The 15,141-nt window shown below is 31.7% G+C and overlaps 1 protein-coding gene across 1 annotated transcript in view; it reads right to left on the reverse strand.

Annotated features, from left to right (window-relative positions):
• Window positions 1-15,141, reverse strand: part of LOC133321474 (sodium/hydrogen exchanger 3-like) — a 115,368-nt gene that overhangs the window by 39,374 nt on the left and 60,853 nt on the right. Inside the window, exons 11-16 of the mRNA XM_061530565.1 lie at window positions 13,756-13,894; window positions 10,540-10,554; window positions 5,357-5,413; window positions 4,624-4,707; window positions 4,392-4,554; window positions 58-186 (exon numbers count right to left, since the gene is read on the reverse strand). Coding sequence (XP_061386549.1) covers window positions 58-186; window positions 4,392-4,554; window positions 4,624-4,707; window positions 5,357-5,413; window positions 10,540-10,554; window positions 13,756-13,894 — 587 coding nt within the window. The remainder of the gene's footprint in view (window positions 1-57; window positions 187-4,391; window positions 4,555-4,623; window positions 4,708-5,356; window positions 5,414-10,539; window positions 10,555-13,755; window positions 13,895-15,141) is intronic.

Here is a 15,141-nt window from a genome sequence, read left to right on the forward strand (position 1 = left end):
GAATAAAAAATAAAATTTTCGAAATACGCACACACACACTAGACACATAATACTTACGTGATGATTTCGCCGTAAATGTTAGACCATCCTCCCAGTCATCATTTTCATTGACCACCGTAACTTCGGTTAGTTTATTGTTGGGATTTTCCTCTGCTGATTCATTAAGAACTTCATTAATATAATTATCTTTATAGAATTTAATTTATAAATATATTAAAATTTGAAAAAATTAAATGAAATGAAAAAGCGATAAATAACAATTTTGATACCACATGACATGATGTTAATGGAGTGTGTAATCAGGCGGGGCAGGAGGATCAGATCAAATGTTAGTGTTGATGAATGTTTTTTTTTTTACACGTTTTTAATAATTTTTCGAGCGATGTCCCAATTTAGCGGATTAGTGCAGAATGTATATTTTTGTTGTCGTTTGAGTGTTGTTTAAAGGAAGAAATAGAGAGAGAATAAAAAAGAGATAATGAAATGTATGATTAATGGCGGTTTGATGTAACTACTTCTATTTTTTTAAATCCAATAAATATATATTTTAATAATTAAAAAAAAAATAATATTGATTTCGATGTATGGTAATGTGAAGGAATTAATGAAATGAAAGAAATGATAACAGAAATGGGAAATTATAAATCAAAAATAGGTAAATTGGAAAGAAAACTAAATATTTGAAAAAAAAGACCACGAAAAATATATGTAACAAATATGGTAAGCTGCAAAGTGGATCAAAAAAAATTCAAAATATTATTCAAGAGCAAAAAAAAAAATATGCTTAAAAAAATTACATGTATATTTTTTAAAGCATATTTTTTCAGGGACCATAAACGCGTGGATTTTAAAAGAATATTTTTTCAAGGACTAGAATGTGTCTAGAATAATTTTTTCAATAAAAAATATTCCTTCAGGGTCTACCAAAGGCGTTGATTTATAAAGAATAGGTTTTTCAGAATCTGCTAAGGGCTTGGAGTTTTTAAAGAATATTTTTCAGAGTCTAACAAGGCGTGGTTTTTTAAGAATATTTTTCAGTTGCCAATATTTTTTTTTAGAATGTGTTTTAGGTTTTTAAAGAATATGTTTTAGGGTCTAATAAAGGCGTACATTTGGTCTAGGAAGGCTTGAGATTTTAAAAAGATATTTTTCAGGGTCTAGAAACGGCAAGAGATTTTTAAAGGATATTTTCAGGGTCTAGGAAAGGCGTGAAATTTTTAAATTTTTTTTTCAGGTTCCACCAAAGGCGTGGATTTGTTTAAAGAATAATAATACTTTAGGTCCAATATGAGGCGTCAATTTTTTAAAGAATGTTTTTATGGACTACCAAAGGCCCGAATTTTTTAAAGAATATTTTTGAGGGTCTACCAAAGCCCTGGACTCTTTAAAGAATATTTTAGAGGGCGTGCCAAAGCCGTGGATTTATTAAAAAAATGGATAAAAAATTTGAGGGTCAGAGATAGGCGTGGATATCTTAAAAAATATTTGTGAGGGTCTGAGGTAGGCGTGGATTTCTTAGAGTATATTTTTAAAAGTCTGAGATAGGCGGAGATTTCTTAAAAAATGTTTGTGAGCGTCTGAGGTAGGCGTGGATTTCTTACAGTATATTTTGGAAAGTTAGAGATATGAGTGGATTTCTTAAAAAATATTTGTGAGGGTCTGAGGTAGGCGTGGATTTCTTAGAGTATATTTTTAAAAGTCTGAGATAGGCGTAGATTTCTTAAAAAATGTTTGTGAGCGTCTGAGGTAGGCGTGGATTTCTTAGAGTATATTTTTGATGGTCCGAGGTAGGCGTGGATTTCTTAGGGTATATTTTTGAAAGTCTGAGGTAGGCGTGGATTTCTTAGACTATATTTTGGAGGTCTGAGGTAGGCGTGGATTTCTTAGAGTATATTTTTGGAGGTCCGAGGTAGGCGTGGATTGCTTAGAGTATATTTTTATAGGACTGAGATAGGCGTGGCTATTTCTACAAGTTCTATGTTAGGCATGGATTTCTTAAGAATATTTTTGAACGGTCTACACCAAAAGATTGGATTTCTAAATAATATTTAGGGTCTATGATAGGCGTAGATTTTTAAACTTTTTTTAAGGAGCCTTTTTGTAATATTTTATAAGGTCTATTAGATTTATAGACGAAGATTAAAGACTCTCTGAACCGTATGCGCAGATTAAAAAATATCTATTTAATGGAGGACTATCTGAAACGGATTAAAGGGCTATAGGTGGAGATTTTTGCGAATATTTCATTGAGGACTATTTGAGCCATAGGCATGTATTTTTAAAGACAAATTTTTAAAGTCGTATTAAATTGGGGAGGGTTCATATATTAACTGGAGGGATCCTTTAAAAAGGGAGTCTTTATAGAAGAATATTTTTTTTTTTTTAAAGCTGAAGGGAATATTTTTAGAGGAGCTGAAGTGGGTCTTTATATACGAGCTGAAGGGCGCCTTTATAGAAGAATAGGTTTTTTTTTTTTTAAAAGCTGAAGGGAGTATTTTTAGAGGAGCTGAAGGGAGACTTTATAAGCGAGGTGAAGGGAGTCTTTGAAGAAGAGCTGAAGGGAGTCTTTATAGAAGAAATGAAGGCGTCTTTATAGACGAACAAAAGAGAGTCTTTATAGGCGAGCTTAAGGGAGTCTTTATAGACAAACGGAAGAGAGGGATTTATAGACAAGCTGAACTATCTGAGGTGAATGTAATATCTATAGACGATCCTGTGGGAGTATTTATAGAACAGCACGAACGAGTCGCGAGCAGAAAGTCCCTACGGACTACCTAAAGGGAGATTCAACAGGCGAATTGGTGGTAGTCTCTATAGACTTGATTAAATATGTTTTTATAGAATGTGGGATCTAGTGAAGTGCTGACGGGAGTATTTGTAGGCGATCTCTGTGGCGAGTTTTTATATACGAGCTGACTGAAGTGCATGTTGAAGAAAGAAGTTTTATTTTAATAGAAAACTTACAGACGAGGTTTATAAAGGGACACTTATAAGGGAGATAATGAGTTTAAATATACCATATTTTCTAGTTTGGAACCTATTAAAATACCCAGGCCATCATATGGTCTATGGACACCTCTATGGTTTGAGCTATTAAGATACCCAGGCCATCATAGCTCTAGTTGAGCTGAAAAGCTGAACGACAACTAAAGATGAGTACTCCTCAGGAGGTATATGTATAAGACTTTTTATACAAAAATTGAACGAAGAGTCATTATAGGCTCAGACAAGGTGAAAACATGACTTTATACACATACCGAGCTCTAAAAGTATTTGGCCATAAGATTAGTATTTATAACATAGAGTCTGTATAGATGAACACGACAAATTACGTTTTACCTTCTTGAAGAAGTATTGAAGGAATTAAAAAAGGTCCAGTATTGGGTATCAGTGTTTCTGAATATAGATATGGTATGGAGTGATTAAAGACATTGGGTTTATATTGATTATTAAAAGGATATTTTGTAGACAATCGGAAAGAAGTGAATAGGCGAAAGGAGTATATTTAGGCGAATTCAATGGAGTTTTTATAAACAAGCAGACTGGAATTTGTCTAGAGGAAGGGAGTTTTTATAGAGTATATTGAGCAAAGGTAAATTTTTATAAAAAAAACTACAGACGAGCTGAAGAATGGGGTGATTATAAATGAACTGCTAGGCAAAGAAGCTAGGTCTGGAAGCTATGTAGACTCCCATGGTGACCTCTGAATATCGAGTTCTAGTTGAGCTGAAGCTAACAAGAATGCGTGCTCCTTAAGGCGGAATTATAAAATGACCTGAGAGACGTTATAGACTGTCGGCTGTTTTAAATTACGATATGAAAACATGGAGTCTTTAGGAACATACTGAGCTCTTAAGGTCTTTATGTATGGTCATAAGTGGTATTTATAGTAAAAAATGGGCAGAGTCTAGTCAGGAGCTATAACAGCTGACTGCACATTTGCACATTGAGGAAGGGGATTGTTTGTTTTATAGGGAAAGATAAGTTCAGGGACGGGGTACATAATACAAAAGTTACTATATTTGTTACATACATATTTTTTCTTAAACTAATTTACAAACAAATAATAATAATTAACAAAATAAATTAAGAAGGATGGACAAATAATAATTAACAAAAAAAATATTCAAAACTAAAGAAAAATTCCTAACTACTATAACAATTCTTGAAGGTTGATCATTTGATCAACCATTTGTTTAGCATTCTAACTTCTAGCAATTTTTGTGTTACAAAATTGACAATTAGAAGTGAAGCCAATTAAATTGTTTTTCTTAAAAATAGGTATTTTTGGTTTGTAAAATTTTTAAGATTTTTTTTTAATTTCTTTGGAAAAATATGATTTTAATGAATTTGTTTGTTTTTGTTTTTAAATTTTTTTAAAAGCCATTTACCTATTTCTAATCTACGATATTTGTTAAGTGAATTGTGAGAATGTTTTCTGATTAGTTTTTTGCGTAAATTTGTTTCATTCTTACTCGTACCGTGCGAGAATTGTTTCGTTGTTCCATTTTGTTGGAAATCGTGGAATGATACATGATTTTGTTTGACGCCATCCTGGGGAGTAGAAACAAAAATATGTTTAGATTATTTTGAAATTTGAAAGGAATGACAAAAATTGCTGACCTTATTAGCACCGCGTTTACTGCGCTTGTGATGTTTACGATCATTGAACATGCGTCGGAAGTTCATTTGCATTTTATAGTTAACCTGCAAATGGAAGAGAGAATAATGGATTAGTTTTTGTTATCAAATGGAAAATTGGAATTAAATTGGTATGGGTGTTGTTGGAGTTATAAATTTTGAGGCCACATCTACATCACATCTAATACTTAGCTACGGGAATTCCAACTGTCCACAATATATGGGATGGGGGAAGTAATTTCGCCACATAAAACCAATATCAGTTTGGGGGGGGTCATGACCAAAAGGTTGTAGGTGTAATACAGTGTCCTTTGTGTTCGTGCTCCTTTGTATATAGATGTGTGATATACCTGGTTATATTTATGGCAAATTGGATTTCTAATAAAAATTAGATTTTTGAAATCCAATTCGCCACTAATTAACCCTCAAATGAATGATGCAATTGTGAGGATTTAAAAATAATGATCCAAGGTGGGGCACGAGTTTATCTCCAGTTTATGGGATCAACAAAATTTGCACTGGATTTAGTTATTTAAAAAAATGCAATTTGAAGCCTCAAAGCCGGTTTGAATTTTTTTCGATGATTTTTTTTTTTATCGAAATATTTTTTTGCTTTTCTCAATGCCCCGTAAGCCAACTAGTAGTGATGTATTCGTTATGAATGAAGTTTCCATGGAGGGTGGGTGCTGACATTGTGTCCACACATTTAACTCACCTGTGTCGATAGATCTCTGTCATCTACAGCGTGACGGCTATAACTAAGACGGCGGTGCTGTAAAAATTAAAAATGTTTTGTTTTTTTACTACAATCTTGCAAACAGATATTTTTTTATATTTTTTGCTTTGAATTATTTTTTTTTAATTTTTTGCAATAAAAAATCAACAACAACGGTGACAATTAATAAAATATATGCAACAACAAGGATAGGAAGAAAACGATAATACAAAAGAGAACGTTTGTTTTTTTTATACGGAAGTATATTTTTGTACAATAGATATTGAGGTAAGGATAGCGGCGAAGAAGGTTATAGGGAACAACATATTATTATTTTTTTTTTAATAAAAATAGCTATTAAATTTTAGAAGAATTCCTTATAACCATCTTCGTCGGTATTGAGTGGATACATAGACATTGAGTTAATATTTCTTATAAAAACGGTCAAGGGTTAATATTAAAGAAAACGGATTAAAATATTGAACAAATAAAAAATATGTATCAGAAAAAACCGGACCTAACAAGAAACAGCGCAACGAAATGAGGAGGAATATTGTAAGAAAAACTGAAGGGATCATTTATGTAGAACACCTAGAGACATATGCTAAAGGGAGTCTTAATAGGCGAACTGGAGGGACTCAACCTTAGACTGGTTAAATTGAGCCGTTATAGGCAAACTGATCGGTGCTTAGCTGTTGGGATTCTCGATAGACGAGGTGAAGAACAACTGATGTGTGTCTTTGTAGACAAGCTGTGCCATGTGTTTTAGGAGACTTTATAGAAGAGCTGAAGAAGGAAGTATTTATAGGTGAGCTGAAGAGAGCATTTATAAACGAGCTGATGTGAATCCACATATTCGAGCTTATTTATAATCGGACTGAAGGAAATGTTTATAGACTAGCAAATTTGAGTCTAAGAAAGTATTTATAGGCGTTGTAGAAGATTTCTTAAGGCAGTATTTATAAACGAGCTGGACGGAAATTTATAGACGATATAACTAAGGGATTTTCTATAGACTAGTTATGATTGGTGTGTGGACTTTTATAGAAGAGCTATAAAGGGAGTTTTTGTAGACGAGCTCTGGTGGGAGTCTCTACAGACTGAAAGTTGAAGAAAATAGTACTTTTTAAAGAGCGGATAACCATATGGAGTTCTGGAAGCTGACTATCAAGTCGTCTGTGGATATCTCTGAAAATCGAACTCTATTTGAGGTGAATGAGACAAACTCGAGATGAGTGTGCTTTTGGTATTATTAAAGCAGAATCGTCTATAGAGATCTCTGAAAATCGAACTGAAGAAGATACACCAAATAGGTGTGCTCCTTAGGACATATTTAAGTAGAATTTTATAGACGAAAGCTGACAGCCTTTATGTCCTAAATGACGAAATGAAGACATGATATCCATATAGACTTGGCCTTTATGTATACGTCTGAAGGTTGAGCTCTAGGAGACAAACTAAGTAGGAGTGTTCCTCAGGAAGTATTGATAAAAATAATTTGTAGTAGGGAGTCTCTATAGAAATCGAGTTTATATTGATGACCAAAAGGAGATAATGGAAACGACCTGGTAAATATTAATATGGTTTGATATTAATATTTTTTGTTAAAATGAAATAGAAACTTCAGAATAAAAAAAGTTTTTAATTTATAACATTTCCTTAGGAATTTTATAAATGATTTTATAAATGATATTGAGCTATGGATGATCTTAAATCATTTTTAAGCTCCCTGTATATAAGAAAAATAAATTCAGTTCAGATGTACGAAAATTGAAGGGGAAATTTTAAATCTCGCAATATTGTTGTGATATTAATAAAAATTATTTTTTTTATAATTCTTGCGCAGTAATTATTAATTAATTTAGTAGTTGTTATTTGTTTTTAATTTTAGTTTAAACGTTAAAAACTTTGGTGCTGAAACATGAAAACGTCAACAGTTACAAAAACGGTGCTATGAAATAATAGAATAAGTAAAATAAGTAATAACGGACATGCTAAACAAAAAATAAAGGAATAAATAAATTATAATAAAATAATAAAAAAAATGTTATAAGAAGCAAAATAAAAATTACAAAACTTAAAATTATATATCAAAATTAGTTCAGTAAAATATCGACGGTGCTAATAGTAGCTGTAATAGCCTATGGACCATTGCAATGATTTATAGAATATAAACAAATTTTATTTATCGACCAATACAGACATTTTCAGGGCAACAGCTTTTTAGGACACCAATTTGTATACCCTACACAACTTTGTTGTCAGGCTATTACATCATTGTACAACCAAAAGAGTTTGTAACGCCGAGAAATATAGGAACTAGACCCACTTTAAGTATATCGATCGTCATATCTCGACTGGCTGGGTCGATCTAGACATGTGTGTCCGTCCGGCCGTCCGTCTATCCATTATAATTTGTAAACACAATACAGGCCACATTTATGGATCAATCGTCAAGAAATTTTGTTATAAGACGGGTTCTGATCAAAGAAGATCCTTGTTTCTTGTAAAGATCCGTTAATATTTAGGGGATGAAATGGACAAAAAACTTTATTTTTGTCTAATTTTCTAGTCGCTCCAGAGGCCGCAATTATGGCCCGAACATCGAATTTTTACATGAAGAAGGGGATAGGGCCAAAGAATAAGCATACCTGTTTTGATAAAGATCGGTCAATGTTTAGCAGGTCAAATGGACCCTCACTTTTGTGCGAAAAATGACAAATGTTGTATTCCGGGGCATATATATTTACTCCTGAAGGACATAGACCCGAGAAGTTCCGGATGTAATTATTTAAAGGTGTCTAAGTGTTATGATATTGTTTAGTATTACTATTACCGCACTAGAGGTCGGAAATGTCGCGCTTTAAAATTTTACATGAAGTTCTGATTATGGTAAAGGACGACACCTATAATCTTCGATTACGTTGAGATGATATTTAGGGTGCATGAATCGAAAACTTAATTTTTGTCAGATTTTCTAGTTCGCTCTAGACGCCATTTTTATCTGCAGAACATATCATATTTTACACTGTGTAGGAGGTCTGACCAAATATTTAGAACAGCTGTTTAGATGATGGTCGTTCAAAATTCCATAGGTCAAATCAACCAAAACCTAAAATGACCAAATTGTTATTTTATGGCGTAAATGAGGATGAAGATATCGCGAATATAGAACCGCTGAAAGTGAGTCTTTCGTGGTAGTTGTGTATAGGTAATATTGGTACAGGAAAATATCGCGAATATAGAGCCGCTGAAAGTAAGTCTTTCGTGGTAGTTGTGTAGGGTATGGTATGATCGGCCTAGCCCGACTATACTGCCCTGCTCAAGGAAAACTTTGGAGAATAAGATGTCCCGAATCAAAAAATTTTCCAGTTGAGGGATTTTTAATAACGGATATTAATTAATGTTTTGACTATATTGGACTAAAGGTAACCATTTATAAAATACAAAATATGGCAATTGAATATGGACAGAATAACTTCGTTTGTATGGAGGAAGAAAGGGTCATAATCAATTCTATACTCGGTTTCTAAATCTCTTCTCAAACTGTAAATAAAAAATTGTATTTACATAAGGGGCGGTAAGGAATATGTAAAGATTACAAAATGGGAGTCATTGGTAAAAATGTATAAGACAAAGGCGTCTTTATAAACATCCTCATATATAAAGTGCAGAATATAGATTGGACGACTATATTGAGCTTCCATAAAGGAATTAAAAATGCCTGGCTAGTGTGCATGGTCTTGTTCGGAATTAGACATAGGCTTCTGCCTGTCTGCATATTAAAACCTCGATAGTGATACCAAAATTGAAGGTAAAATGTTACACAGACATTGATAATACTTCTAGGATGCTTGGTATTGACAATAGGATATATTAGTCCTTCCGTTCTACTAAAGGTATTTTAATCGACCTAGGCTAATTTTCTAAGTGATATGACAATATTTTGTGATTACTTGCTCATGGTGGTTTAATGCCCATTAAGTAGATTATTTTCAATGTAGGTACATGGTTTAGTATATAATATTTTAAACATATTCGACAACCGACAGGGCTGTAATTTGGTATATCCGGTTCTTAGAGAGTAGAAATATATTTGCTGAATATTTTTAATATATTTTTATGATTTGACCCGTAAAGATTCCACCCGATTTTGGTGCAAGTAGACTCATTTTAAATCAAAGTGCTGGCAATTCAGGGTAAAAAACAAACAAAAATTTGAATATATGTCAATGTATTGCCATAGCCGCCATAGAAATGTCTCGCCCATTTTGAGGTATTTTCGTGGTCCTAGGTGCATTTTTCAACTGAAGTGGCTGCAATTTTCGATATAGGTACAGGTTTGGACTTTATTAAAATAACCTCTTGACAATGACATACCCTCATATTAATGTGCAAATAGAGTACAGAATGAAATCCTTTTAAGGCTCCTAGACTATAAAATTGAGTATCTTATTTAGGTTATGGGGTGTTCCACCATGGTGTCCACCTGAAAGGCTTATTGTGGCTAAAATTCAGAATTTTTTTATGTTGGAACATACCACCCAAATCACCTTCGATCAAGTAATCTCTTCTAAAGTATTTCGAGCTTCTTCATATGGTGTTTATATTTCAAGGATATTAGTATATCGGTGTAGAGATCTTTAGGACCTTTGAAGAATCACAAGTTTGAAAAAATGTCTCATATTCATCGTATAGATTTCTGAATACACACATAAATAAATTGAAAAAAACAGAAATTTTGTGAACCCAGAAGATTTGTGGACTTACGATTTAGAAACATCTATATGTGATTACATCAATAAACACTGAAATAACCGAAAAACAGAGTTAGTATATTGCATTTGCGGACACTTATATTGTTAGATAGGATGCAGAAGAGAAGAAGTAAAGGGAGAGATATAGAGAGAGAGGACACAAAATACTTTGCGGGCTAAACATCAAAAAAATTGATTTGCAAAAACAAAAAAAAGGAATAAATCAAAAATGCTCAAAATAAAAAAGGACTCAAATAAAAAATTTTTAAATAAAAAGAAAAAAATCAAAACCAAAAATTTTAATAAGAATAGCAGTAAAAATAGAACAGTAACAACCAATTGTGGTTACAGATTACGAAAAGAACAGAAGATTTTTTTTTTAAATTAAGAAACATTAAAACATTTTTGTTCTTTTTTAGTTCGTACCATTTGTATGGAGGCCTGGTAGGTAGTAGACGAGTTCAAAAATAATTTTGAATTAAAAATTTTGCGATCGAATCGTTTAATCAAAAACAAAACATATAAAGCAATGTTTTCAGTTGATGATGTGGGGCGAGGAGGAAAGGGTAATTTGGTTTTCCAAAAATAAATATCGCCAAAAATATATGATGAAGTTTCAATGAGGAAAAATAAATTATGATAATGATAGAAATGTAAACGATATTTTTTTTGGTTGGGTGGGGAGTTTTTTTTCGGTTGGAAGTGGGAATATATAAAGAGAAAAAAAGAAAAATTAATTAATTTTTTTTAAATATATATCTCGGTTTATAAAAAAATTAAAATAGTTATAAATTTTGTTTATATATTTTTGTATAGCAAATAAAAAACTTAAACTAAGAGCAATAATAATATAGATTTTCTTAATATCTTAACATAAAACTATAAAGAGTGTGTAAGTGTAGTGGAGAGCGTGTGAAAATGTTAACTAAATAATATTTGAAAGAAATATATTTGAGTGTTTTGAGAGAGAGTGATTGAGCGTTCTAAGAACTAAGGTGTCATATTTAATTGTTTGGAAAATATAAAATAATTTAATATATATTTTTAATATTGCTTAAGAAATAAATATTATGTATGTATCAATATATATGTATTAAAATATTTGCATAATAAACATTCTGTTAACATCATGTCTGTATATAAAAAAGGGCTGAGAGAAAAAGAGAGATACAAAAGTACAACAGTTCTCCGAGTGTGTACTGTTAATGTATTAACAGCAACTGTTAATGTATTAAAAGCCTCTGTTAATGTACTAACAGCCTCTATTAAGATACTAACAGCCTCGGTTGAGTTAATAACAGCCACTGTTAAAGTATTAACAGCCCCTTGAAAGATATTGACAGCCTCTGTTAAGGCACAAACAGCCTCTGTATATTAACAGACGCTGTTAATGTATTAAAAGCCTCTGTTAAGGTACTAACAGTATCAGTTAATTTAATAACAGTCTCTGTTAAGGTATTAACAACCTCTATTAAGGTATTAACAGGCACTGTGAAAGTATAAACAGACACTGTTAATGTATTAACAGACACAGTTAATGTATTAACAGACACTGTTAATGTATTAACAGACACTGTTTATGTATTAACAGACACTGTGAAGGTATTAATAGACACTGTGAAGGTATTAACATACACTATTGAAGCATTAACAGCCTACGTTAAGGTATTAGCAGCCACCGTTAAATATTAACAGCCACTGTTAAGGTATTAACAGCCACCGTTAAATATTAACAACCACTGTTAATGTATTAACAGACACTGTTAATGAATTAACATAGACTGTTAAAATGATAAAAACTCTTTGAGGTGTTAACATTGGCAGTATCTGTTAATGTATTAACAGACACTGTTAATATATTAACAGCCACTGTTAATGTATTAAAAGACACTGTTAATGTATTAACAGACACTGTTAATGTATTAACAGACACGGTTAAAGTATTAACAGACACTGTTAATGTATTAACAGACTCTGTTAATGTGTTAGCAGACTCTGTTAATGTATTAACAGACACTGTTAATGTATTAACAGACACTGTTAATGTATTAACAGACACTGTTAAGGTATTAACAGTCTCTGTTAATGTCTTAACAGTCTTTTTCAATGTCTTAACAGTCTCTGTTAATGTATTAACAATCTCTGTTAATGTGTTAACAGCCACTGCTAATGTATTAATAGCCACTGTTAAGGTATTAGCACCCGCCGATAACGTCTGAGCAGCCTCTGTTAAGGTCCTAACAGTCTCTGTTAATGGATCAACAACCTCTGTTAAGGTATTAAAATTCTCTATTAATGTATTACAAGGCTCTGTTAAGGTATTAACAGCATATGTTACGTTATTAATAGCACATTTTAATGAAATAACAGCCTCTGTAAATGAATTAACAGACTCAATTAAGTTCAAAACAGCCTCTGCTAATGGATAACCGGACTCTGTTAAGGTATTAACAGTCTCTGCTAAGGTATTAACAGTTACTGTTAAGGCATTAACAGTTAATTTATTAACAATAAAGGTATTAACAGTTACTGTTAATTTATTAACAGTTACTGTTAAGGTATTAACAGTTACTGTTAAGGTATTAACAGTTACTGTTAAGATATTAACAGTTACTGTTAAGGTATTAACAGTTACTGTTAAGGTATTAACAGTTACTGTTAAGATATTAACAGTGGATTAACAGTTAATTTATTAACAGTCGCTGTTAATTTATTAACAGTCGCTGTTAATTTATTAACAGTAACTGTTAATTTATTAACAGCCACTTTAATTTTATAGCAGTCTATTTTAAGGTACTAACAGCTTCTGTTAATGTATTAACAGCCTCTGTTAATTTATTAAGAGCCTCTGCTAAAGTATTAACAGCCTCTGTTAAGGTTTTAACAGCCTCTGTTAATTTATTAAGAGCCTCTGCTAAAGTATTAACAGCCTCTGTTAACGTTTTAACAGCCTCTGTTAAGGTTTTAACAGCCTCTGTTAAGGTCTTAACTGCTCTGTTAAGGTATTACCTGCTCTGTTAAGTTCTTAACCGCCTCTGTTAAGGTATTAATAAACTCTTTTAAGGTATTAATAACCTCTTTTAAGGTATTAACAGTAACTGTTAATTTATTAACAGTCACTGTTAATTTATTAACAGTCACTGTTTATTAACAGTAACTGTTAATTTATTAACAGTCACTTAAATTTTATAGCAGTCCCCGTTAAGGTATTAACAGCTTAGGGTCTTAACAGCCTCTGTTAATGTATTAACAGCCTATGTTAAGGTCTTAACAGCCTCTGTTTAAGTCTTAACAAATTCTGTTAGGGTCTTAACAGCCTCTGTAAAGGTCACAAAAGCCTCTGTTAAGGTCTGAACAAATTCTGTTAGGGTCCTAACAGCCTCTGTTAAGGTCTTAACAGCCCCTGTAAAGGTTGCAAAAGCCTCTGTTAAGGTCTTACAGCCTCTGTTATGCCATTAACAGCCTCAGTTGATGTTTGTACTTCTCTCTTGTCTCTCAGCCCTTAATAGATATGTATGTTTTGTTTTGTCATAAACCACATAACATAACTATGCATGTCAATTCAAATGTTTGTCTTTGTAAAATAGTAATGTATAATTATTTAATAACGAAATTAGTTGAAAATAAAATATTTCTACATACCCTTCTGTACGGTTTCAATTCTTCAGCTAGCAAATGATGAATCTTCGCGTCTGTTAAATCCTTTTTGGATGGATTATAATCCAATTCATGCATGTCCAAATTACGTGAACAGGTATTGTCTAGATTGGTAAGACTGGGGCTAAACAATGGATAGCAGAAAAATGGAAGTAAGGAAAAAAATGGGAGAAAATATATTAATATTTGTGATTCATATTACAACACCCAAATGTAGGATACATATGCTAGTGTGGAAGAAGAGCAACATAAATTTTGGATAAATAGAAATTTATATTATAAGGGTAAATGTTTAATCCCCCAAATATTTTCATTATAAAAATTGTACGTTTGTCGTTTCATGTTCTCAAATTTTATGTTGCTCTTTCTATTCCGTTTACGTTACATTTAACCATCTAAGCACAATGTTTTGTTTTTACAATAATTAGTTGATGACAATATTGATTTGTGTTAACAATTTTGGGAGTCTCGAAAATGCAATCAGGAAAAATAGATCTCGACTTTTAAATTAAAGTTACAGAGGATATTATTTATAAAATTGAAGCAATTTTTTATAAGTAGAGAGTAAGAAAGAAAGTAGAAAGGCTACTAAGAAAACCTCTACTACATTTAGCAGATATTTGTAAAACGACACAGAACTTCAACATTTTTAAAAAAGCCATTTGAACTCCCTAAAGAATGTTGAAGTTATGTGGTCTACAAAAATTTTAATTTTTTGAGTAGCCTACGGTAAAATGATCGATTTATTAATTTCTAAAAAAATTACGTCCAGCATTGGTTAAGCGTCCAATCATTAATTTTCGTTCGTTTTCCTAATTGCATTTTTCGAATACATATATACAAAAAACATTCATACATCCAATTATGATTACATAAATCTACATATCTTATTATTAGAAAAATATAAATTATAAGCTATGAGAATAATAAAAATAGTAATAGTAAAAAAAACTAAAATCTAAATAGAGAAAAAAGTAAACGAATTTCAGAAATTTAGTGCAATATTTTTAGTTTTTTTTTCGTTCTAATTCAATGTGTTGTTGTTTTAGTAATCGACATTCATTTGCTGGTTGTTATTAATGTAAGGTAATGGTTAGAGGTTAGTTAGTATTAGTTGTATTCTTTTTTTGGGGTAATGGCAAGACATTCAATTCTAAAACAAAATATTAAAGAAATTAAAATTTTATAAAAAAAAATTAAGAGGGCTTTATATAGGGCAATAATATTCCTCTACAATGACGGGATCAATTTTGAGAGTATTTATGAGATCAATTCAGAATTGTTGGCAAGAACCAGCGAGACATATATAGTGGAAGTGATGCAAATTTGGTATAGGTTGGTAATGTGGTATAGTCACTTTTTTTGTAAACT

This window comes from Musca vetustissima, unplaced genomic scaffold, assembly GCF_032173495.1.
Source record: "Musca vetustissima isolate MV318-11 ecotype Yass unplaced genomic scaffold, APGP_CSIRO_Mvet_v1 utg4831, whole genome shotgun sequence".
NCBI lineage: Eukaryota > Metazoa > Arthropoda > Insecta > Diptera > Muscidae > Musca > Musca vetustissima.